This window comes from Paraphaeosphaeria sporulosa (assembly GCF_001642045.1).
Source record: "Paraphaeosphaeria sporulosa strain AP3s5-JAC2a unplaced genomic scaffold CC84scaffold_4, whole genome shotgun sequence".
In the NCBI taxonomy this organism is placed as follows: domain Eukaryota; kingdom Fungi; phylum Ascomycota; class Dothideomycetes; order Pleosporales; family Didymosphaeriaceae; genus Paraphaeosphaeria; species Paraphaeosphaeria sporulosa.
The window spans coordinates 2,872,768-2,896,094 of record NW_017253363.1 but is presented as its reverse complement, the minus strand read 5'-3'; the positions used below and the strand labels follow the sequence as shown (position 1 = coordinate 2,896,094).

The 23,327-nt window shown below is 55.3% G+C and overlaps 10 protein-coding genes across 10 annotated transcripts; 3 read left to right on the top strand and 7 right to left on the bottom strand.

Moving 5' to 3' along the window:
• Positions 1–21: 21 nt before the first annotated feature.
• CC84DRAFT_1144415 (Alg14-domain-containing protein) lies at positions 22–920 on the bottom strand (the record flags this gene model as incomplete). Its single annotated transcript, XM_018176456.1, has 1 exon — positions 22–920. Exon 1 carries the CDS (start codon positions 805–807, stop codon positions 22–24), a length of 786 nt encoding a protein of 261 aa, XP_018038053.1. The 5' UTR covers positions 808–920.
• Positions 921–1,347: 427 nt separating this feature from the next.
• CC84DRAFT_1144413 (uncharacterized protein) lies at positions 1,348–2,535 on the bottom strand (the record flags this gene model as incomplete). The annotated part of the gene is made up of 2 exons (XM_018176455.1): positions 1,348–2,102; positions 2,244–2,535. 2 exons carry the CDS (start codon positions 2,533–2,535, stop codon positions 1,348–1,350), a joined length of 1,047 nt encoding a protein of 348 aa, XP_018038052.1.
• A 181-nt stretch (positions 2,536–2,716) lies between these two features.
• On the bottom strand, positions 2,717–3,634 carry CC84DRAFT_1258728 (glutaredoxin). Its single transcript, XM_018184851.1, has 3 exons — positions 3,534–3,634; positions 3,203–3,479; positions 2,717–3,101 (listed from the first exon to the last, which is right to left on the bottom strand). Exons 1-3 carry the CDS (start codon positions 3,558–3,560, stop codon positions 2,929–2,931), a joined length of 477 nt encoding a protein of 158 aa, XP_018038051.1. The 5' UTR covers positions 3,561–3,634; the 3' UTR covers positions 2,717–2,928.
• A 556-nt stretch (positions 3,635–4,190) lies between these two features.
• CC84DRAFT_705191 (kinase-like protein) lies at positions 4,191–5,628 on the bottom strand. The gene is made up of 4 exons (XM_018187118.1): positions 5,532–5,628; positions 5,336–5,475; positions 4,385–5,290; positions 4,191–4,333 (listed from the first exon to the last, which is right to left on the bottom strand). Exons 1-3 carry the CDS (start codon positions 5,533–5,535, stop codon positions 4,433–4,435), a joined length of 1,002 nt encoding a protein of 333 aa, XP_018038050.1. The 5' UTR covers positions 5,536–5,628; the 3' UTR covers positions 4,191–4,333; positions 4,385–4,432.
• A 1,508-nt stretch (positions 5,629–7,136) lies between these two features.
• Positions 7,137–9,151, bottom strand: CC84DRAFT_1175438 (uncharacterized protein; the record flags this gene model as incomplete). Its single annotated transcript, XM_018180156.1, has 5 exons — positions 7,137–7,385; positions 7,440–7,634; positions 7,696–8,031; positions 8,080–8,378; positions 8,425–9,151. The coding sequence occupies 5 exons, from the start codon at positions 9,149–9,151 to the stop codon at positions 7,137–7,139; spliced, it is 1,806 nt and encodes a 601-aa protein (XP_018038049.1).
• Positions 9,152–9,703: 552 nt separating this feature from the next.
• CC84DRAFT_1163798 (uncharacterized protein) lies at positions 9,704–10,657 on the top strand. The gene is made up of 2 exons (XM_018178341.1): positions 9,704–10,378; positions 10,429–10,657. Exons 1-2 carry the CDS (start codon positions 10,124–10,126, stop codon positions 10,513–10,515), a joined length of 342 nt encoding a protein of 113 aa, XP_018038048.1. The 5' UTR covers positions 9,704–10,123; the 3' UTR covers positions 10,516–10,657.
• Positions 10,658–10,998: 341 nt separating this feature from the next.
• CC84DRAFT_1175437 (uncharacterized protein) lies at positions 10,999–16,428 on the bottom strand (the record flags this gene model as incomplete). The annotated part of the gene is made up of 3 exons (XM_018180155.1): positions 10,999–14,646; positions 15,558–16,270; positions 16,320–16,428. The coding sequence occupies 3 exons, from the start codon at positions 16,426–16,428 to the stop codon at positions 10,999–11,001; spliced, it is 4,470 nt and encodes a 1,489-aa protein (XP_018038047.1).
• Positions 16,429–17,748: 1,320 nt separating this feature from the next.
• On the top strand, positions 17,749–20,163 carry CC84DRAFT_1088288 (cobalamin-independent methionine synthase; the record flags this gene model as incomplete). Its single annotated transcript, XM_018174250.1, has 3 exons — positions 17,749–17,979; positions 18,032–18,133; positions 18,196–20,163. 3 exons carry the CDS (start codon positions 17,749–17,751, stop codon positions 20,161–20,163), a joined length of 2,301 nt encoding a protein of 766 aa, XP_018038046.1.
• A 575-nt stretch (positions 20,164–20,738) lies between these two features.
• Positions 20,739–21,701, bottom strand: CC84DRAFT_1163795 (Tctex-1). The gene is made up of 4 exons (XM_018178340.1): positions 21,541–21,701; positions 21,447–21,488; positions 21,326–21,400; positions 20,739–21,178 (listed from the first exon to the last, which is right to left on the bottom strand). The coding sequence occupies exons 1-4, from the start codon at positions 21,544–21,546 to the stop codon at positions 20,903–20,905; spliced, it is 399 nt and encodes a 132-aa protein (XP_018038045.1). The 5' UTR covers positions 21,547–21,701; the 3' UTR covers positions 20,739–20,902.
• A 328-nt stretch (positions 21,702–22,029) lies between these two features.
• On the top strand, positions 22,030–22,546 carry CC84DRAFT_1088135 (vacuolar transporter chaperone-like protein 1; the record flags this gene model as incomplete). Its single annotated transcript, XM_018174240.1, has 2 exons — positions 22,030–22,063; positions 22,200–22,546. 2 exons carry the CDS (start codon positions 22,030–22,032, stop codon positions 22,544–22,546), a joined length of 381 nt encoding a protein of 126 aa, XP_018038044.1.
• Between the last annotated feature and the right edge of the window lie 781 nt (positions 22,547–23,327).

Genomic DNA, 23,327 nt, shown 5'->3' with positions numbered 1-23,327 from the left:
TCCAAACATTATCTGCACATCTCACACCAACACCCCCACAAACTCCGCCCGTCCCCCTCCAGCCCCCTCCAACTCCTCCCACTGCACCAAAAACCGATCCACCACCCTGACCAACAGTTTCCCGCTCAAGCTCAGCGTCTTGACCCGCGCAAAACTCTCCGCATATACAGTCCTGCACTTCCCCCTGCTCTGCGCGCCGCGCACGTCGAAGAACTTGAGAAGCAGCGCCGCCAGAACGAGTATGCACGCCGTGGCCGGGCCGTTGGTGATGATGAGCTCGGGCAGATCCGCTGCTGCGGGGGTGGAGTTGGTGGAGGCAGAGGAAGAAGAAGACGACGACGACAAGAGGGGTCCGAAGCACGCCCACAGACACCTCAGACTCGACGCGGGCGTCGTCAGCAAGCTCTGATGGATCTTGCGGGCGCGCGGCACAATCTGGACATCGTAGCTCCCCGGGCCAACATTCTGCCTCCCCATCCCTTTGCCCACCCTGTGCTCAATTTCCGACTCAAACGCAACAGCCCGCCCCGCACTAAACGCGTCCCCGCTGCTGACCACCCACGTCCGGTGCGTGTACCGCCCCGGGTCGAGGTCGCGCAGCAGGTACAGCATTTCCTGCGTGTGGCCGCCGGAGCCGAGGACGATGACGACGCGCGTGCGCGTGCCGGGGGCGCGGGGTCGAGGTTTGGCACTGTGGGAGGGGAGGATCGAGAGGGCGCGGAGGGTAGCGCAAAGCAGGAGGGTGGTGAGGAGGGCAAGGAAGAACGTTGGAGTGTAGAGTGCGGAGGGCGGTGGTGGGTGGGCCATTGTGGGTGGGTAGGCGGTCGCGGGTGCCGCAGTGAGAAATTGGAATAGAAGTACTGTGCTATCGAGGCGGTTGGTCGTGCATTGTATCTGCAGTTCGTCGGGTGGAAGTTGTGAGAGCTTGAGGGAGCTTGGGGAACTGTTTGGCGGGGTGCGGCCAATGACACGTCAGCTACACGCGCTATCACGTGGGGACCATTTGTCGGGCATGCAACCTTATTAAGATTGAGCCTGGGGGAATCATTCTTATACATGTATTATAGCATTCTCCTGCGGGCATAACCACATGTTTCTGCGTATGGAATTGGCCTTATTGCTCATCTGTGGCACTTTGTCATGTACTGAGCTCGACGGCTTTGTTTCGTCTGTGATTGCCATTCGCCGCTCTCAAAAAATCGTAACACATGCTGTACCCTCCTTACATCCCCCGAATTGTTCAATCTTCCTCCTTGATAGATTCTCCGTATTTTTGCCCCAGAATCCTTGTGGCATGCTTTCTTTCATTATCGCAACCTTCATCGGGATCTTGTGTTACCGTGAGCCTCAATCCTCCTGCAGAGCGATCATCATCTGCGCCTGCTTCTTCTCCCACCAGATCTCCCCATCCTTCTTGACCTTCGTAAGTGCCTCGATCTGCTCGGTGCCGAAGTCGTTGACCTTTTCTGTCAGCATCTTGATATCGTCCTTTGATATTTGTTTCGGGATGGGAAGATCCGCGTATCTGGAGGCCGAAGTGAGGAACCTGGGCAGCTTGGGGGCTGACTCCTCAAACTTGACCTTCTTGCGTACGGGCCTCGGGTCGAGGTCGGCGAGCATTAGGCTGTATCTCTCGGCTTTGGCGGGTGGCGAAGGTGGAGGTGCCGGCTTGATAAGTAAGAGGGCAGACATGGCGTCTTCGCCCAAGCAGTTGATGCCAACCTTCCATATCTCGCCCACAACAGTCTCCCACTTCACCTCTAGCTTGCGAATCTCCTCGATACGGTGTTCATGCCTAGCCTGGTAGTCTACGAGCCCATCTTCCAATTTCTGCACTACTCGATATTCTTCACCATTAGGATCATTCCGCGCAACAGTCAGCTCGTACTGGCCGAGCGGTGTGAAGAGCTTTTTCGCAGTCCGATCGGCCCTGTCTGCTATAGTGAGTCTCTGGGGTGAGTCGTTGGGGTCGGATGCCTGGGGAGGAGACGATGAAGTTGTGATGTTGAAATCATTTAGTTGATCGAGGAGGTGAGAGAGGGTGTCATCAAGTTTCCTCGTAGTACTCTCAAGCAGTGTTTGCCTATATGCACGCGCTGTGTCTAGATCATGTTAGTTGCATACATCTGCTGTTGAGATTCTGACGTGTATGTGGTTGTTGCATGGAGTTGCTCCATGATGCGCTATGCGAACGTAGAACGGCCCAAAAATGATCGTGCAAGAGAGGCGTAGGCCAGCGTTACCATTGAATGCTGCAGCCAGAGGGTGCAAGTCGTCCTGCTTCCTGCCGTCGTTGCTTCCCATCTTTTCTGGGCTGCTGCTCGAGCCTCGCTTCGCCTGCGTCCACTTCTTCATTGCCGACGTATGAAGAACCGGAGTGACCACAGAATTCTTCACGGCTTTTGACTGCTGCTGCTTGAAGATGCTTGCTGCTGACACTGGACGCTTCGAGGATGGTGGCTTGCTCTCGTTCACCTTCACTACGCCTGCACCTGCAGCTCGGCCCGCCCGAAGAGCTGTGCCTTCACGCGCCATCTCCATCCAGTAGAGTGATCCGATCGTAATCTAATAAAGGCCCGAAGGTAATCGGGAGCTTGGAGCTGCGAACTTGCGGCTGGTGGGTTTTAAGGTTGAGAGAATGAGGAAAGAAGGAAAGCGCGAACGGGTCCGACCACATCCTCGCGACTTCCGAAAGAAAATAACGTTGATAAATATCATGCGATCAGATCATAAAGCACCGAGTACGCGTAAGAGCGACTTCGCATCAAGTCCCCGCGAAATACATTGCTATCTTTGAGCAACGCTTCATGGACAGCTGGTAAGTATACAGCATCAATCTTACATCGTCCCCGGTACAACCCTCGTGGGCTATTTCCCTGCTCCTTCCATCTCCTTTGCTCCTAGCTATTTAATCCCATAACGGAGGCTCTATTTTGGCGGCTCAGCATCGTTCTCCGCTGGTACCAGGACACCCTTCTCTTCAAGCATCTTGGCCAGCGAGCCGTCCTGATGCATGGTCATCAGAATATCGCATCCACCGACGAACTCCTTGTCAACGTAGAGCTGGGGTATCGTGGGCCACTCTGAGTACTCTTTGATGCCTGTGCCATTCTGTTAGCTATTTGCCTCCTCATCGAAACAAGTCATTGCTTCGCCCTCCATGCGCAGCGAAGGTAGCGCATGAACAACTGCATCAACGTACCCGATCGCAGATCGTTATCCTCTAGCACATTGAAAGCCGTAAACTTCTCCGGGTCCACGCCCTGCATGCCCAGAATCTGTATGCTCGCGCGCGAGAAGCCGCACTGTGGTGTCTCGGGTGTCCCCTTCATGAACAAAACTACGGGAGCTGACGCGACAGCTTTGTCGATGGCCTGGCGCATGTCATCGGAGAGCATGCGCATCTGCATAGGCGTCAGGAAGCGGGGAGCTGCGGCCGAGGCGAGGGGGCGAGTCGCCCGTGTCGCGGCGCTGAAGGCCTATTTGCAATTGATTAGTGGTGTTCCACAGAAAGCGTGATCTGGTTGCACTACCGATGGGAAAGCTCTTCTTGAGAACATGGTGATTTGTGTAGGAGTTGGTGATGGGAAGGTGAACGGTGGTCGATTGGTAAACCTCCGCGTTCGCCGCAAATTGTTTGGATGAGGTCAGGGCGCCAAGAGGTAAGGTGATATCACTAATCGCCCATTGCACAGTTGCTAAAACATCACTCGTATATTCAACGAACTACAAGCTTCCCAAACTGCTTTTGAGGCCATCGTCCTTTACTTTTCCACCATCCTCAACTCGCTTGGAAGTGTGTTACGGAACAACCAACCAGAATGTGGCACGAAACTACTGCGTACTCTTGGAGTGCTCATGCACCATCAAGGCCTCCAGCTAGCGCTGTCTGGATCTTGCCGGCCCTGCAACATTGATTCACCATGCGCGCTAAACAGCCCCAGCTTGCCGTGCGTCTGCGTTCTCGCTTGGATGCTTTTCTCCACACACGCGCCCTAAGCTAAAAGCAACGTTGACGCCTTCCTTAGGTGATTCTTTCGATTGTAAGACAGCTGCATGTAGAGCCGGTCCTGCCTGCGATGTCTGTTTGTTCTGTGCGCACCCTCACGGTATACATCGGTGATGTTGCAGAAGATCGTGGTTTTTGACCAATCTACAGTCTTACTACAATCGGCCCCTGAGTTCAAAATTTCTTATGTACCTCAAGGTAGTAGGAGAATGAACCAAAGGCAGTAAGCAAAGGGGGTATCACAAATGAACTGAATAGTCCCCTCAACATTAGCCACTCTCTTATAAAATCCTGGTCCATATAGTACACCTGAGAGAATACATCCTAATCATCATCATTAGTGCCGGGATTGACATTGGTGAGGGACAGACTCACTCTAGCTTTAGTACACAATTGTGTGGCAGTCCGATGCCTCAAGAGTCACTACTCGTTACTCGGTCTAGTGATCTTGATGAACTCGTTCGGGTCAGAATCAGAGTCGTACGTGGGTAAGCTGTTCGATCCGAGCGAAGGCACCGTGAGCGAGCCAGCGAAGTTCGTAGTGCCCTTCGATCCAGCCACTGTGCTGAAGCGACCTAGCCTCGCTGCCAAGTGCGAAGCATCCATTCGCTCCTTAGGCTTGATCTTTAGTAGCCAGGGTACGACGTCCACAATGTCTTTCAGATCCCCTCGGCACTGGCGCTTCAGATCATCGATTTTGCGGAGGACAGGCTCCCGGAGCTGCATCTCGCCATTGCTGGTCTTGTGGTAGAAGCCTTCGTCGACCACACCGCTAGGGAGGACAGAACCCTCACGAGATTCTCGGAACAACTCGAGAGCCTTATATCCTTCCAGGTACCACACAAGCAGCTCGAGGAAGACACAACCCAGAGACCACATATCGTAGGGTCTTGAAGATGCATTCTCAGAGATCTCCGGTGCACGATATGTGGGAGTACCGGGTTTTGAGCCAGTCTTGTAGCTATCTCGCTTGCCGCTGATGGTAGCAACAATCTCCACCACCTTGGCGCACGAGAAGTCTGATAACCGAAGGATGCAGACCTTGCCTTTGTAGATAAACACAAGGATATTCTCGGGCTTGATATCATGCATGTAGCCGGTCCTCGTCGTATTCGGATTCGGCACGTTGAGCAGGCCTTGAGGATTGTGGACGACCTTAAGAGCGCCGGCAAGACCTGCTAGTTGTTGTGCAAGCCAAGCCTTTGTCAGCTCTGGGTGCTTGGAAGGCTTTGATCGTTCACGCATAAACTCTTCCAGATCGCAGCTGGCGAGCTCGTATATCTGTAATCGTCAGCTTCGTCGCCGTAGGAACAGCGCCACGCTAACCATCTGGTACTTAGCCCCAAGGGTGAAGCTGGCGAGGCATTTGACAAGGTGTGGGTGGTTGAGGCCTGCCATCTGACGATGGTAGTCTTGCTCCCGTCCTTCATGGGGTGTGACCTTCATGGCGAAAAAATCCCCATCATCTGTCTCCTTTCCAGTAGTCAGTGTGTAAACTCTCTTCTCCTAGCTTTATACATACGCATATGAAGGATCGATGATCGCGGTGGATCCTGACCTTCCACACTGTGCCGAAAGCACCTTTGCCTTTGTAGTTGGCTTCGATCTCTTCGTAGTCGATCGGTATCGTGAAGCGATCGGATTGAAGATCGTCAAGCCGTTGGATCGAGTCTACTGAGAGGCTTATCGTGTTGAAGTGTTTCTGGTTGGCGATGAAGTTCCTGACGAAGCTTCTTTTCTCCTTCAAACTCCCGAAATCATCCTTGCTCAAAGGCAATCGCTTGTCCGTGATTTTATTATCGAGCATAACTTTGAGGTGCTGTATGGTTGTTCCACAGTGTACGCATATTGCGAAGAGCCTCTGTCCGTCTTTGACAATGCGATCGACCAACTCTGCCTGTTCGCGGTTGTTGAGGACTATATCATTATCCTGTTCGACGATCTTCTGCACCACCACCTTGCGAGTAACGTTTTCTAGAGCCGATCGTGGGAGGAAGTGCTGCGGCTGTCCTCTGAAGTTGAATTTCACCATGTGATCTTCCATGTAATCGCACACATCATCTTTGTTGTTCATCGGCTCTGCCATGGCTCACTTGATGATTAAATCCACGCTGTTGCGCTGTTGTGTAATGAAAGCTGTATGTTTGGAGCGCACTCGGGTGTGACACACTCGGGTGTGATGGTTTGCAGCGAAAGGCTGAGAAAGGTGACTCAATCCACGTTCGAAGGGCGGGTGCGACAAGGCTGAAGTCTGACGTAGAAGCCATGATGTGAAAGCCGGCGCAGCAAATATATGTTCCGATCCGGGGGCTTGAGACGACCAGGCAGCAACGGCTCGCTGCATCCAGTGAGGCGATGAAAGAGGTTCATTGTACCAGAAGGTATTGCACCGGTCAGTGAATGCGAAAGCCAGATTTATGGGCGTAATACTGCATTGGCCTGCGATGCAGCCGAGCCTGCCATGGCTTGGACGGCATGTGCGTACAGGACGTCTTAGCGAGACACAATGAATTCAATTCGTTGCTTTGAAGCAAGAGAACCCAGGGAATGCTCCGGTGAGACTGATCTGCGTGCATGGCTAGGAGGTCGTTATCGCGGAGAAGGTGGGGTTGGAGGGGGACTCGCAGCATCGCTAGAGATGTCCAGTCAAATCACGCCTCAAGATCAGGGCTGCATGCGCATGCCAGTCATTCTTGCATGGGCATTTCCTGCGGTGATCTGATGCCCGAGGGACTCCTGAAGGCTGAGCTGAATGTTAGAGGCCCGTTCCTGAACTATGGCTAGCTCTTTGCAGCTGGGTTGTGTATTGGGCTGTACCCAAGAGACCTTTGCCCGATTTGCAGGACATCCAATCGCAAGAATTTCTGCATACGATCCGAAATGACCATGGAGATACTTTGCAGCTTTTTCCCGTCATGTCATGCTCCAAACAGAAAATAGCGGCGTGCTGCCGCTTCGATGGCATCTCCCCATGACAATGAAGGGAGGAACCGACACCTGCAGTGATTTCGTGCTAGTGATGATTAACACCATGACAGGGGTGAACAACGGCATGCTTACGGCTAATGTCGATGAGGTGGTGGCTGAGCGCGGAGGCCGCCCATTACGGGTCGGGTCGACGCGGCAGCTACACGAGCAGCTCTTTCAGCCCGAGTGAGCTCGGTTTTCGGCGCTGAATCATATCTGACGTCGTTCGTTTCGCCCACACATTTCGGAAAATCCTCTCGCCGTTGACCCATAAGTACCATACACCTATAGTCGCAAGCGTTAATGGGACAGATATTGCAAAGAAGAGCCAAGCATTCTGCGCGTAGCCCAGTTTCGTATCGCCGGAGGGTGAATCGATTTGCTTTACAAACTGAGTCGAGAAGAAGTTCTAGAATCTTCAGTAAGCACACTCTAGTCTGTGTAAGGTTCCTCTCAAACCTACCGAAACAATGGTACATGGCAAATAGATCATTGTAATGATAGTAAGGATCCTCATGCTCGATGAATCTCTACTATTCTTCTCTGCCAGTTCTCTCATCAGAGCGGTCTCTTCTTGGCTCTGCTCTACAAGCTTGCGGACAGCGGAGAGTTGTTCGTTCGTACCAAGACCGTTCTTCTGTTCGAGGAGAGAGGATATCTTTTTGGGTTTTATAGTTGTCAGTTGCATGTAACGAAGGCGGACATAGGAGCAAGCGTACCAGCGTTCTAGTTGTTTGCACCTTCTTCAACAAGACCTTGGCCTGCTTCTGTCTATACGATATCTCCCTTGCCCGTCTTCTCAAACCGAATATAACTATGTCAATCCCGTATGCTGAGTTTCGATCCTTGTTGCCGACAGAGGAAGGCATGATCTGTTGACGAGAGAACTGCTCATACATTTCCTCGAACGTTGCGACAGTATCCAAGGTCGAATCCAGGCACAAGATGAGGTCGGCTACCCGATCTTCAATCATCTTGAGCTCTTGATGGTCTTCGAAAGTGATCGGGACTAGGTCGTCGTCGCCTTCGACTTCCACTCCAGTGGCTTTATCTGACTACAATCGTAAGCTCAGAGGGCACGGAATCGGACGCAGATAGTGTACCTGGTGCGCTACGAGTTTTGTTAGGGAAACCAGATACGGTCTCCAGCTTGCTATAGCCGTATCGACGAACGTAACATGGAGTTCAAAGGGATTAGAGGCATTTAAATCATCAATGCTTCTTGTGTAGTCATCGATGCGCGTTTCAGTCCGTTGTGACGCTCCCACCAAGATCCAGGTGGAGCATGCCCTGCCAGACTTGGGTTTGTAACGATGATAGACAGCGAATTGTCGGAGAGACCACGGGAACTTGACCCCTGTCCGATTTGTGAACTCTATGTAGCGCAGGATGTAAGAGCATTCTAGGGAGGTTTAGTAGCAGCAGCGCAGAAGGACTATAAGACATACCGAAGCCATGATATCGATTACTCCGTACTTCACACAGCGGTCTGAAAGTTAGGGGTGGTGGACCAACCTCCGTTTCACTGTTCCTAGTCCCAAAGCCTATCACATATTCGTTGAACCGAGGGAAAACATGGCAGCAACGGAGGAGTTCCTCGAACAACTCTTTGGTGATCTGCAGTCTGCTATAAGAGTTCCTTTGCCGAATGTAGAAGACCCTAAACTCGTGTTTTGTTTGTCTGGTAAAGTTGCGAAGATTAGAAGGCTCTAGGTCAATGATTGTCAATATAGGCGGACCAGGGTATGTGGGCGGCAAAGAGCCATGGTGCTGATCCAGCCCAGTTGATAGCGCGGTACTGGAAGCTCTGCTAGAGATCGACCACGCATAGTCGCTATCCGAATCGTAGGCATCGTCAACTTTGACTTTGTAAGCCACATCTGCTCTTGAAGCTGGTTGCGGATCGCTTTGAGAAGGTCTCTTCTCATCTAAGACAGCTTTCCGCTTCGGAGAGATACGAGGTGACTCTGCATCTTCCGCTTTCTCCTCAAGACTTGAACAGTCTTGCTTTTTGATATAGTATGAGGCATCGATCGATGACTGGACCCTAACTTCGATCTTCGAGCGACTGGGTTCCTTTTCGAAAATCGTCTCAGCGGATCGTGCGTAGTACTCCTCGGTGGCCGGACTTCGATCGTAGAAGAGCGTACGTTCGAAATAAGATGAGGTCTCCATCTCGAGGTACAGCGGGCTGGAAGAAAATCGGGTGGCTGGTAGCACTCGTCGTCTCTTCCGCACGACCCAGCGTCCTCATAAGCGAACGAAGACCGATGCCTACCTCCAGGAGGCCTCTAAGGCTCTATCTCGGGGCAGAATCTGCTATTTTCCGTGAAAGCAGGATCCTGTGTGGGGAGAGCGAAGCAGATGCAGTGAAAGTGAGACTAGGCCAGTTTGGGCACCGCTAAGACATGCCTCCCCATTCCATCTCACCGACTTCCACCTGACTGCTCAGCGATCTCCACTTCTCGTTTCAGTGACCATACCCTCAATTATGACCCCTCGCACTTCATCGCTCCGATTGAGAGACTGACGCCGTTTCCCCGTGAGCTTACATTGGTTACTACTTACTAGTGAGAGCTGCAGCTCTTGGGCATCACCTCAATGGCGGAATTGCAGCCTGCTGCAGCCTGCTCTCAACTGGCGCCACACGCGCACACTTGAACACCTCTCGCTTAGACCTGCTTCGCTGGAATCTTAGTTCGATTCAGCCTACTTCGCCTTTGTCATCTGGCCACGACGTATACAATCGCCTCGCACGTCTTCTTCATTGCCATGCAACCTCCAGAATGAATAAAGTACACAGCCTCACTTACCATAGGAATGCATGAATCTAGTCGGTGGTGTTAGCCTATCGCCTACTGCAACGTTCGCTGGCAACCCGATGACTCCGCAAGCTGCATGCAAGCCGTACGGTAGATCAGCCGATTCCCCAACACGTTAGCTATGTACTCACAAGTACCAACCACGAGTCTTTCTGCGAGGCAGAATCTGCGCAGGGCAGTGCTGGCTTCGCTGCTACGTGGTCTGTGGCTGTTCGCTCCAAGATGCATACACTGAGAAGAATCTTGAGGCGCGCAAGAGCGATTAATAGGACGAGAGGATGGCCTGCGGTTACGCGAAGGTACACGTCGGATTTCACAGCTCACGATGAAGTTCTTCTCCAGACAGCAAAAGCTGTCGTACGCCCGGAACGGGCCAAATTCCCCTACTTCGTCACAAATCGCAATACCTCCAAGATCTTCCCATACACCTCCACCGTCCGAGATCGCTCGTCTCCCCAGACCTGAACCGATACCGCAAGCCCCTCGGGAGCCACAGATAATCCAGGACCGATACATAGACGGAGACAAACTCCTAGCGATGTGTCAGAAGCGATATGGAATAGAGAATTGTCGCCTGAAGGTGCACTATCTGTAGCCGATGCTCCATCTTCATTGCTCATATTGCCACAGTACAAGAACGAGCGATACTACCTCCAAGCGCCAGAATTGATCGGCGAGGACATCCTGCAGCAATGCGAGACATATTCTAAATCATGATCGCACAGTGCCTGTGCGTTGAGTAGGAGTTGAGGCGGCTACAGTAGTACTTGGCGGGAGCATTTTACATGGAGTTATTAGCATTGCATATCCGTTTGGTGTCCAAACCACTCTTTCTCCTGAATGAAATACCCATTCCTGCTTTTAGCTCATTGCTCTTCGTCACAATATCGCCGCAGCTTTTCCCGTCTACTCCCTATGCATTCCATACACCCTCTCATCAGACATCTCCCCCGCAGCCCAGACACATGGAGCAAATAGGCGGGGCTCAGATGGAAGTTCATCGCTCAGATTCTTCTATATACCCATCCTTAGATGCAAACCCGCACTCTCACCCTCCCACACGCTTACCCCAACGCCAAACGCTAAACACAGAATTCAATCCGCATCCCGTCGCTTCCTCCATGCAAAGCGAGTGTCGTAATAAAACATGCCTCCTCGAAGAATAAATCGTCAATCATGAGCACATCCCGACACCAGCCACTATTCCACCGCCCTGTCCTTCCCCTTCCCCTTTCCCCCTCCACTGCTACTCCTCGCCTGATCCAACGATGCCACGCTCCCCCTCCCACGCAGCTTCACACTCTTGATGCTCGCCGCCGGGCTCGGCCTCGGGCTCGTCCGCGGCGGCGAACTCAACTGCTCGAAGCGGCCAGCGAGATCGCGCACCCTGCTCGGGCTCCCGGCCCCCCTTTCCTTTTCCCTCCCCTCGCCATCATCCCTCAGCACGTCGCGTATGCTTTCCTTCGAGTTTTCCCTCGGGAGAGAAAGCAGCGAAGACGTCTCAGCAATGTCGGCGTTGACAACGCGCAATTTCGACTTCGGCACGGTGAACATGACCTGCACGACCCGCCTCTCCACCGCTGCCTCCACATCCCACTCGTCCTCATCCGCCGGAGTGCTCGGCCTCTCGCGCCCGCCCTCCACGCCCAGCTGCCCGGGCCCAATCGGCGTCGTAGGCGTAGGCAGCCTTTCCTCGTCGGTAAGATTGATGAGCAAGTTCCCTCGCTCGCGCCACTCTCTTCGTAGCCGCTCGCGCTCTGCGAGCTCGACATCCTCGGGCGTGCCCCAGTCGTCGCCGGGATGCCGCTTCCACTTTGCGCGCGGGTCGTTTGGGTTCTGTGCGATTTCGTCTTCGAGCCAGTCCTGGCGGCCGCGCTTGGAGCGCCAGAAGGAGGCGTCGGAGGCGGCGCGGCGGGGGAGCGTGCTTGATGCGGGCATGGATTTGCGGTTTTCGACGGTGGGCCGGGGCTCGATGGGTTCGGGGGAGGGACTGTCGGTGTAGGATTCGAAGTGCATCGTTGCAGCGGTCATGGAACGGGTTCGGTCGGCGGTGGAGGTGGAGCGCGCGAGGGCGCGGCGGACGCTGCCGAGCCAGCTCTTACGTCGGCGGCGGGTGAAGCCTTCTGTTGTTGAGGTCGCGGCGGTGATTGTGTTGCCGCGGCTCATGCTGCTCTCTGTGGGATTTGACTGGCTGTTCGAGCCGTTGGATGTCGATGAGGTGTTTGGCCTGGTGCGCTCGGGATTTCCACCCAGGAGAGCCTCACCCTCCGCTTGAAGAACCATGAAGGAGGACCGCGCAGTTGTGAATGAGTCTGCATCTTCCCTGGCTGTCGTGGAACGTGCGTTGCTTCGTATACTGGTAAAAGACCGCGTGCGAGGGTCCGCTGCGGTTTGCCAGATGTTTGTACCGCGTTCCAATGTCGGGCTGGCGTCTGGTGTTTTGAACGGGTTGGCATTGGCAGCATGGTTGAGAATAGCTGCGGAGCGCACAGAGGCACTCCTGCCCATGCTTCCGCTATGTGAATGCGATGACAGGTTGGAATAGGTACTTCGCTCGCTTAAGTTCGACCCGGTGCGCTCTGACGACTTCGACGGTGATACACGGCCGTGATTAGTGGGGCTGGAACGTCCAGGTAGATGAGGCCCGGCGACTGCTTGCCAGCTGTGGTGGTCATTGTGATGGTCATCGCGTTCATCTCGTACAGGAGAATCAGGCGCAGAATGGAAGGCGCCATCATCCCTGTGCAAACGGTGTTGCTGCACAAAAGGATCCAAGCTGGGCGCATTGTCGAAGATGGAGTGACCTTGATCTAGTCCTCGCTCCCTCATCTCTGGTTGCGAAGTTAACGGTGTTTTATCGTTGGCTGCATCGTGCTCCTGCTCCTCTTCCTCATCGATAGGATGAATATGGCCTGATCCTCGAACTCTCCTATCATCGTATCGGGCCCCACCGTGGGTAGCTTTCCCACTCAAACCACGACGCAACCCACGTGTCGGGCTGGGGATCTCTACCAGTAGTCCTGTTCGCTCAGCGTCGTGGGCCTTGGTTCGTCCCCAGCTCGATGCACCTTGAGATGTTGCAGATGGGTAGAAATGGGAGTCATCCGCGGTTTGGAAGTATTCACCCTGGCCACCGCGACCATCAAAGCCTGGTGATAGAGTATACCGGTGCGCACCCATTGCAAGCTCATGCAGTTGACTCTCCCGGAACTCGCGCTGCCTCCGTAGCTTGCGCGTATAGAAAATGTAAAAAGCCATCAGGCTGAGCACAGCGGCCATCCCAATTCCTAAGCCTGCACCGAGCCCTGCTTTTTGGCCGGTAGTGGCAAGAGGTCCGCTCTTAGCTGGCTGTTCGATCCGGGTCTCGGGTGGAGGGGAGTAATTGGTTGTCCAGGTATATGAGGAAATGTTAAGGAACATCGGCCGTTGACCGTCACTCGTGGATGCTCTTCGCCTGCGGGAACTCGACGCCGATATAGAGTGGCCGCCCATCACCATCATAACCCCACCCGGCAGCATAGCGGCACCGTGGCCATAGATACCCGCCGATGGAGGTAGGCCTGAGCCAGATGTTGACGGCACGGTCCATTCCCAACCACCTTGCCCACCGTACCCATCCCCGACATTTAACACTGCCAGTTGGGGACTTGCAGGCGTGTTGGTGTCACCGATCCAGCCACCGAACACGATAACGCGTTGACCATCATCACTCAGGACAGCACTATGTCCGGAGCGAGACTCAACCGCCGAAACGTCTGCCCGAATCGCAAGGTCTGTTTGTGTTGTGTCTGGTTGATTTACGGGAACGAAGGTCCATCCTTGCTGAGGCAATGAGAACAGTGCAACCTGCGAAGTGTTGATGAAGGCAGCGCTGGTATGGCCTCCCACTAAGACGAAGTTCTGCTGCTGTGTCTGGGTACCGTCGCTGCGATTGGAATAACTTGGCGACAAGCCGGTTAGTGTGAAGCCAGCTTCTGCAATTGGTGGACCTCGGCTGTTAGATGTGCCTAACTGATATTCCAGCGATTCTGCGGTGTCTTTTGATGGATTTAGGGTGACCATGTAGTTGGAATAGTTCGCCTTCGCCTGCCAGTCAACGTTGTTACCCCCTTGCGACGGGCACATTCCACCAAAAAAGTAGGCTTGCGTGCTCAAGGCATCGGCCTCAACAATGGCTGAGAAGGACATGCCCGCGCTGAGATAGTTTGGCCCTATGTCAGCAACGTGCTTGCCATCTCGCGCGAATGTGATGTTTTCGTGCCTCCAGCTGCCATTTCCACCTTGCTCGGACACTTCTGGCACAAAGGTCCATACCTCACCTCCTCTTGCTCCAGACGTACAGTCACCCGTGTACACTGTGATGTTCCCTCCATCGTCTAGTATTGGGTTGAACGGTCGCTGTTTATCCGAATCGAGGAAGGGCAACGTAGAGTAGAGTGTGGTGACTGAGGGGTCGGACGATTCGATGCGAGATGATATATCGATAGTGCCGAGTTCAAACTGCGAAGACGAGCTAGACGAGGGCTGGAAGATGTAGACCCGAGAGCCATTGAGAAGCAGTCTTGTTGGGTTGTATACTTGAGCGTCAGTACCCGCAAGGAAGAACGCGGCCCACAGCAGACTTGTACGCCACGATGCGAATGGTGGGCGGGGCAGCACGGTCGGCACCGGTGGGGTTGAAGGGTCCATAGTGGTGGTGAGTTCTCGTTCGCGATCGTGGGGACCTTCAGTCCGTAGCTCTTCTTCTTTCCTCCATCGAACACGCACGGTGGTGAGGGCCGCGGGACAGGGTAGCACAAAGCTCGACGTGGACACGGTGCTGGGGAAGAGACTGGCGAGAGCCCAGTGCTATCATAGATCCGCAGTTCATGCACGGTTGCGAAGGGAGGCGGGTCGTTGGGTCAGTAAACAGGTCCAGCCACCATTACGCGCACCACCACCGGAGCGCCGAGTCAGCCTGTGATCCGCTGCAGAAGTTGTTCAAGCCAATGGCCGTTATACGGAACCGCCTCCCGGAATGCAGCGGGCGTAGCCTAGCCCCAATGGCAGCCATCAGACGGCATGATCCCGCACATGCCGCACGGGTAAACACGAGTTGCTCCGGGCAACCGCTCGCTTGGCGCGGCGCCCGGTTGTAGCTGAGCGCATCGAGCATCGTGCCCGAGTCCAGCCATGGCCATGCGACGCAAGACCGGTACGCTTGATGGTTCTTCTGACGATAAGACGGCGATTTCATTTCCGTAGATCTGAGGCGGCAGGTGTGGGCAAGGTAGGGAGGTTGGGCGTGGTTACACCGGCGCGTGCCAAGTGGACCCTTGATGAGCTGCCTCGAGCAGAACAAAAGAGCACGCACCACGCATGTACGCCAGTACATTGTTCACAAGACAGGTCGCTGGATCTCGTCTTCCGCGTTGAGTACTGTCAATGTGCTTGGCCAAAGGTTTGAGTCGCACAAGCGGCAATATATACTAGTGGTTGTCGTCCCACGGTACATAGCAGCAACAGCGCGTTGCCGGCGTGCAAATGCTAAGCAAGTAGCAGTATTCCAAGTTTTCTGGTGTCTCGAATCTTGCTTGTCTCTCGGATGCTGTGTGCCGGAACGTGCTGTCCCACCGAGATCGCGCGCTCGACTGGCTATCTGCTTCTAAATTGTGCTACCTTCCGACAGAGCCACTCTAAAAGCTGAATCTCATGCCTCCATTCGCGCAGATGACGCTGCCCGTCGTCCATGCCGCTTCAGGTAAACAAAGCATACCCACAACGCCCGCTACTTCTTCGCTGTAAGCCGGTCGTCCGCCCACAGACTCGTAGTACTCCGTCTTATCCGCCTCGAATTCCTTTCTAGGCGTGGCCAAGGGCGTGCTTTGCAGGAACGGCCGGTTGAAGTTGATGAAAGACTCGTCGTTCGTACCGTACATGTCCGTAGCGACTGGTCCGGGGTTGACTGAGTTGACCGTTGCACGCTCAGCCAGCTCTCTGGACCATGTCCTTGTCATGGCCTCCAGGGCGGCTTTCGTGCCGCCATAGACGCTCTGGCTGATATATCCAAGCGAAGAACTGACAGAGGAAAGGTTCACGATGCGACCGGACCGATCGTTGGGCAAGTATGGCAAAGCGGCCTGCAGTAATAGCAGAGGTCCACGGACGTTGATGTTGTACTGCCGCGCGAAATCCTCGCAGTTTATCGTCTCAATCCTGTTGTTGCCCGCAACACCAGCGTTGTTGATAATCACATCGATCTGGAACTTGCCGGTTTTCTGATGCGAAAGGTTGTTCTTCGCTACCTCAACAATGTGCTTGGGTCCGTTCTCATCGCCCATGTTCGCCTGGACAATGACAGCCTTGACGCCATGCTGGGTTTGAAGCTCCTCGGCGAGGTCTTGGGTGATCTTCTCGGAAGAGTCTGATGTATAGTTCAAGACGACGTTCAAGCCTTTGCTGGCGAGATTGCGCGCAATGGCAGCACCAATACCTGTGACAATGGTGAGAAGGGCTAATGTCGACCAGCATGGCTGGCATACCTCTACTTGCTCCGGTGACAATGCCAATACGTCCTTCCAACGCACGCGAACCCGAGCCACTGCTCACCAAGTTCGTTGAGTAAGTCCGTGAATGCTCGGGTCGGGACATGATGAGGCTCGGGTTATATATGATAGGAGTCAGAAAAAACAATCAAGTGCTCGCAACTTCAGAGGTCTCGCTGCTGCTACATGGCGGGGTAGTTCGTGGAGGGGCACTTGTGGAGTCCGGGTCTAGATTGTCCGAGTTTTTCCGCGGCCATACTCGTGTAACTTTTTGCCAACACATGATCAACTGAGTGCTCACGATGCAACCTGGCGAAACTGATGGTGTTTGAGGGCAGGATCGACCCACGATGCTAGAATGAGCTTCGTCGGTCTTCAGGAATGACAGAGGTCGGCTCTGGGGCAATGGACGGGAACCTGGTCAGCTTTAAGAGCTTATCCTCCCGTTCTCCGGCGTGGGTGTCCCACGCAGATTGGGCTGTTACGAGGAAAATTCCGTTCTTTGCACCCAGCCTGACCACCGAGATCCGTGCACCGTCGAGGATGGAACAGTCGTCGTGCAGGTGCGGTCCTGTGCACAGGGGGCGTGTTGCTGCAGTCTCCACTCGACGTACTGAAAGTCAACAGACCAATAAATGTGGAGCTTCATGATGACTGCACGGAGTCCGAGTGCTTCACTGATTCCTTCGCTAGCGAGGTGCAGCGTTGGAAGGTTTGGCTGGCCAGCGGCGGGCTCCCAAAGCCCCTCCCTCCAACGTGACGGCGTCCCCAGGTCGCTGTTGGTGCGTGGGATGATCTCAGAAAAACCCACCGACACCTCCGACATCAGCGCATGAGACAATAACAATGGGTCGAATTGTAGATCGTAGTGCTGCGCTACAGGCCTTGTCGCATCTGGAGGGGCATCTTTCCGAAATCGGCGGGAAGTCTCCCGCGCCAAAGCGAGCTCTCTGTCGGAGCTCCGACCTGGACAAAGTCTGCGCGAAAGTCACCGCACAGCTGTCGCTCGACGTGACGGCCGAGCCGACGACGATGGCCGGCCAGAGAGGTCGGCTCTTCGAGGATGGCCGGCGTGTGAGCGTGTGAGCATGGCCACAGCACTGCCATTGCGAAGCCCGATGGTAGACGCGTTGGTAACAGGAGCTACACATGGGCCGGGAACCGACGAGGAAAGGGTCGGGGCTGGGCGCACGGGCCATTCCACATGCGGGCGGCGGGCCAATGACACCAGCACCCCTCGGACGCCAGCGAAAAAGATAGAAAAGCACGACACCGCCTACAAAGGCAGCGGTCATCCTGGGTCTGTCTCACTTGTCCTCCCTCTCTCCTACACCACTTCCTCTGACGGGCATCTCTACTTGCAATTGCTCCCTCAGACCAGGCACGCCAATTCTAGATACCCCTCCGTCCCTCCCACATCCCCACCATGGTGCAGTCATCGGTGCTCGGTTTCCCCCGCATGGGCGCGAACCGTGACCTGAAGAAGGCCAACGAGGCCTACTGGGCCGACAAGCTCTCCCGCGATGAGCTCGTCAAGGAGGCCAAGCGCCTCCGTCTTGCTCACTGGCAGATCCAGAAGGATGCTGGTGTCGATGTCATCCCCAGCAACGACTTCGCCTTCTACGACCACCTCCTCGACCACATCCAGCTCTTCAACGTGCGTCTCTCACCGCCTGTAGTTGACGTCTTACAATGCTGACTCTTTGCAGGCCATCCCGGAGCGATACTCCAGCGCTAAGCTCGACACCCTCGATGAGTACTTCGCCATGGGCCGTGGCCACCAGAAGGATGGCGTCGATGTCCCCGCCCTCGTAAGTCGCCGAATTACTAGCCGATGATTGAACCATCTGAACAGCACTGACACCCAGCACAGGAGATGGTCAAGTGGTTCGACTCCAACTACCACTACGTCAAGCCCACCCTCCAGGACAACCAGACCTTCACCCTCTCCTCCGACCCCAAGCCCGTCCGCGAGTTCCTCGAGGCCAAGGAGGCCGGCATCACCACCCGCCCCGTCCTCGTCGGTCCCGTCTCCTTCCTTCACCTCGGCAAGGCCGACCGTGGCCAGTCCGTCGACCCCATCTCCCTCATCTCCAAGCTTGTCCCCGTATACGTTGAGCTCCTGAAGAAGCTCAAGGAGGCTGGTGCCGAGACTGTCCAGATCGACGAGCCCATCCTCGTCCAGGACCTCCCCCAGAAGGTCAAGGATGCTTTCAAGCCCGCCTACGAGGCCCTGACCGCCAGCGGTCTGCCCAAGCTCGTCCTCGCCACCTACTTCGGTGACGTTGTCCACAACTTCGAGGTCTTCCCCGCCCTCCAGGGTGTCTCTGCCATCCACGTCGACCTTGTCCGCAACCCTGAGCAGCTCGAGGCTGTTATTAGCAAGCTCGCCCCCAACCAGATCCTCTCTGCCGGTGTCGTCGACGGCCGCAACATCTGGAAGACCAACTTCAAGCGTGCCATCGAGACCGTGGAGTCCGCCATCCAGAAGCTCGGCAAGGACCGTGTCATCGTTGCCACCTCCAGCTCCCTCCTCCACACTCCCCACTCCCTCGAGGCCGAGAAGAAGCTCGACGCTGAGGTCAAGGACTGGTTCTCTTTCGCCGTCCAGAAGGTCTCTGAGGTTACCGTGATCGCCAAGGCCGTCACTGAGGGCCCTGCCTCCGTCCGTGAGGCTCTCGAGGCCAACGCCAAGTCGATGGAGTCTCGCGCCACCTCCAAGCGCACCAACAACAAGGACGTCAAGGACCGCCAGGCCGGCGTCAAGCCCGCCGACCACGAGCGCCAGTCCCCCTTCCCCCAGCGTCTTGCCGCCCAGAAGACCCACCTCAAGCTCCCCATCTTCCCTACTACTACCATCGGCTCCTTCCCCCAGACCAAGGAGATCCGTATCCAGCGTAACAAGTTCACCAAGGGTGAGATCACCGCTGAGGAGTACGAGCGATTCATCGAGAAGGAGATTGAGGAGGTCGTCCGCATCCAGGAGGAGCTCGACCTCGACGTCCTTGTCCACGGTGAGCCTGAGCGTAACGACATGGTTCAGTACTTTGGCGAGCGCCTTGACGGTTATGCCTTCACCACCAACGGCTGGGTCCAGTCCTACGGATCCCGCTGCGTTCGTCCTCCGATCGTGGTCGGTGACATCTCCCGCCCGGCTGCTATGACCGTCAAGGAGTCCAAGTACGCCGCCTCCATCTCCAAGAAGCCCATGAAGGGTATGCTCACGGGCCCCATCACCTGCCTCCGATGGTCCTTCCCCCGTGACGATGTCCACCAGTCCGTCCAGGCCCAACAGCTTGCTCTTGCTATCCGCGACGAGGTCGTCGACCTCGAGGCTGCTGGTGTCTTCGTCATCCAGATCGACGAGCCTGCTCTCCGTGAGGGTCTTCCCCTCCGCGCCGGCGAGGAGCGCGAGAAGTACCTCTCGTGGGCTGTTGACTCGTTCAAGCTGTCCGCCGCTGGTGTCCAGGACTCCACCCAGATCCACTCCCACTTCTGCTACTCCGAGTTCCAGGACTTCTTCCACGCCATTGCCGCTCTCGACGCCGACGTCCTGTCCATCGAGAACTCCAAGAGCGACGCCAAGCTCCTCAAGGTCTTCGAGGAGAAGGAGTACCCCCGCCACATCGGCCCCGGTGTCTACGACATCCACTCCCCGCGTGTCCCCTCGCAGCAGGAGATGGAGGAGCGCATCGGCGAGATGCTCCAGTGGCTCAAGCCCGAGCAGCTCTGGATCAACCCCGATTGCGGTCTCAAGACCCGCCAGTGGAAGGAGACCAAGGCCGCCCTGACCAACATGGTCAACTCGGCCAAGTCCTACCGCCAGAAGCACTCCGCTTAAGCGGTTTTCTTATCAAAGTCTCGAGCACTTTAACAACCGCTCAGACTTTTCTCTGCTGGCCGCTTATCATCTAAGCGGCCGGGTGTAATGTGTCTAATGTGTTTATGATACCAAAAAGTAGTTCAACCTGTTCAACCTGCATTGGGGAGGGGACATATGAGAGATGTACTATATGAGCGCCTTCAACATTGGCGTTCATGAGCAGGCGGGTCGCGAACTCAATAGAGATTGGGACGGATATCGGCGTAATGTTTGGGATGATTCATGTCGCGCTGTGGCATTTTGGGATTTGAAAATGTACGTCTGCTCGACGATTAGAGTATGACTTGGCTGCAACATGCAGTCTGGTGGCGGATAGGGAGCGGTTGCGGACCACACGCACGCGAAATCAACGAGATCAGCACCTCATTAGTTCTTTATGATTACGTTTGTGATGACCCGGCTGACTCAGGTTTTGTGTGTAAAGCAGCATGGCCAGTTGCGCAGCATTGTCCTGTCGCGAGATTGAATGAAGCAATCCGGTGGAACCTGCCTTGAAGTCGTAGCCATATTACTGAACAATTTGAACACCAGTGTAGGTAAATACTGAATTTGATTCGCATATGTGCAGAGAAGTCCAGCCCCATCCCAAAAGCACCCTAACACCCCTCCACCATGCAATTGATGACACTCTCCCACCTCCCCAACTTTTGGTCCTGCCTATGACTGCCTCTTTCTCTTACACCCCTTCGCCGTCCCCTCAGATCCCGATCCAGTTTACGCTAACGACAACATCCATGCCCTTCTTCTCGGCGCCGTCCCACTTGTAGCTCAGCGTCCCGTCCTTCTCGGTGTTCCAGAACGCGCCGACAGCGCTGTGCATGCCGCGGCGGCCGGCGGCGCCGCCATCCGAGGGCGCGCCCGGGTGCTGGATGATGGTGCTGTGGGCGATGTACTTGTAGGCGGGCTGTGCGGGCTTGGAGGTGTCTTGGGAGGCGGGGGTGGTCTTTTCAATGAGGGTCTTGAGGAGGTTGTTCTGGTGGGGAGAAGGGTTAGCTATGGTGGGAAATTAATGGACAGAAAGGCTGGAGAGTGTGCGAGGCCCAGCGGGGAGTTGGGAGCTTGGACAGAGGTGTCGCGTGAGGTGGATGATGGGATGGGATGGGGTGGAAAGGGGACGTACGATGATGGCGGTGTTCCAGTCTGCTACCTTGTCGTGCTCGTACTTCTCTGCGGAGGCGAGGGCCGACTCGACGGTCTGGTCTCCATTAGTACCGCTCTACCTCCGGGCTAGGCACCCATACCGTCCTGACGATCTCAGTGAGCTCATCCGTGGGGAGGGGAGACTGTGTCCGTCAGCTTCCATCCTTTCCCAGCGCTCTCTCTCAATCCACCTACAGCCATTGTGGAGTACGTGCAGCGCAGCGCAGGGAATCTAGCAATATATCGTGAGCCTCTGGCCTTCGCGGAAGAGATATGCGACGGATAGCAAAGTAGTGTAGGTGTTTACGCCCTCTGTTTTTGCCAACACAACAAAGCCGCCGAGCCCGTCTGTCGCTAGCGCCGCAACCAGCGGCCGTGGCCGCCGCACAGGCCTGGGAAAAAGCACGGGGGAGGCCCGCATCACGTGGGCGCAGTGATTGGACAGCGCGAGCAGGGGAGCGTAGCTGCCGTCACAAGGAACGAGCTTGCGCATGTCTCAAAGAGCTTGCTTGGGTCGGTCGCTCTGCTCTGCGCAATTCCTCCGCCTACACGCCCATTTCTACGACGACGTCAATTGCTGTGCGAGTCCATCGCTGCCGAGGCCCCGCAAACCCAGACACCCGCGCGCGACTGAGAATCGAATATCCGTCGAGCTTCCGCTAGCGGGGTTATACAGCCGTCGTCATGTCGACCCAACCGCTGCTCCAAACCGCCCCGGGTACGCACAATCCCCTCCCACCATCGCCGAGGAGATGAATTGGACTCCTCGCACGCCGTTTCTGTGCAGAGGAGGCCAACTTTCCTCTCAGACACTGTCTCCGCACGCTATCAGCAACAAACACTAACACACCCAGGCAAACGCATCGCGCTCCCCACGCGCGTCGAGCCCAAGGTCTTCTTCGCCAACGAGCGCACCTTCCTCAGCTGGCTCAATTTCACCGTCATCCTCGGCGGCCTTGCCGTCGGCTTGCTCAACTTCGGCGACAAGATTGGGCAGATCTCCGCAGGGCTGTTCACGCTGGTTGCCATGGCCGCGATGGCGTATGCCCTGGTGACGTTTCACTGGCGCGCGAAGAGCATACGGCAGCGCGGACAGGGTGGGTTCGATGACAGGTTCGGCCCGACGGTCCTGACGATTGCGCTGTTCTGCGCCGTGGTGGTGAACTTTGTGCTGAGGGTTGTGAGTGAGAACAAGAAATAGGCGGGATTGGGTGATCTTTTGGGAGGGTCGGGACGGCGAGAAGGAAGAGAAGAGCGACTGCAATGATTATGGGTGTGGCGGGACAGGAAAGAGGAGCGTGGAAATGGAAAGGACGCGACCTTCGTATGCGCACATGGCTTTCTCTCTCGCTCATGATTTTGAGATATTGAAAAGACAAAACAGGACGTATTACGGAGTGAGGATAAGGGAACCTACACAGGCCCGCCTACACCGACCAGGTCAAGGCTTTACGCCAGGCCTTGTTCACTCTTGATGTATTCCAGCATTCAATTGTATCATTGGTATTCATGAATGGTGCTCCGAGGCACTTGTGAGTGATTCCATTCAATACCTGCGATAATGCCGGACCGTTTTTATTGAGGTAGAAAGTTGTCGACCCGGTGTTATCTACAACTGTTATTTCTCACTGCTGACGGCTCGAGGCAGGACTGGTTCCTCTCGCTCTTACTCCAAACGCTTTACCGCAATCGGTTGGATTGCAAGACCCTTTCACTCTGCTGCGAGTGGAGTGTGTAAAGGCAGCTCTCCACAGCGAATCGATCTTCTTCGCAACACCCGCTACTTGCGTCGAACCTTATGTAGCAGGCTCGGTAAGGAGGATATTTCAATTGGTGGCTCCCGGTAAGCTCGCTGTTGTATATGTGCGTCATTGGATTCCCACAAGCGGTTCAGCATCCCGGAAGCGCTTTCATCGACCGACAATGGCACCGAAGAAGATCGAGCCTTCTGGGGCGGGTAAGAAGAGGAAGTCCTCAGTCTA

Coding starts and splice junctions, on each gene's coding strand:
- CC84DRAFT_1258728 (XM_018184851.1), bottom strand. CDS start 3,560: ATGTTCTCAAGAAGAGCTTTCCCATCG. Junction 3,480..3,533: donor CAAGAAGAGCTTTCCCATCG/GTAGTGCAACCA, acceptor AATTGCAAATAG/GCCTTCAGCGCCGCGACACG. Junction 3,102..3,202: donor GGATAACGATCTGCGATCGG/GTACGTTGATGC, acceptor AGAATGGCACAG/GCATCAAAGAGTACTCAGAG.
- CC84DRAFT_705191 (XM_018187118.1), bottom strand. Junction 5,291..5,335: donor TTGGGGCTAAGTACCAGATG/GTTAGCGTGGCG, acceptor TGACGATTACAG/ATATACGAGCTCGCCAGCTG.
- CC84DRAFT_1163798 (XM_018178341.1), top strand. CDS start 10,124: ATGAAGTTCTTCTCCAGACAGCAAAAGCTGTCGTACGCCCGGAACGGG. Junction 10,379..10,428: donor TAGAGAATTGTCGCCTGAAG/GTGCACTATCTG, acceptor ATATTGCCACAG/TACAAGAACGAGCGATACTA.
- CC84DRAFT_1163795 (XM_018178340.1), bottom strand. Junction 21,401..21,446: donor TCACTGAGATCGTCAGGACG/GTATGGGTGCCT, acceptor AATGGAGACCAG/ACCGTCGAGTCGGCCCTCGC. Junction 21,179..21,325: donor ACTGGAACACCGCCATCATC/GTACGTCCCCTT, acceptor TCTCCCCACCAG/AACAACCTCCTCAAGACCCT.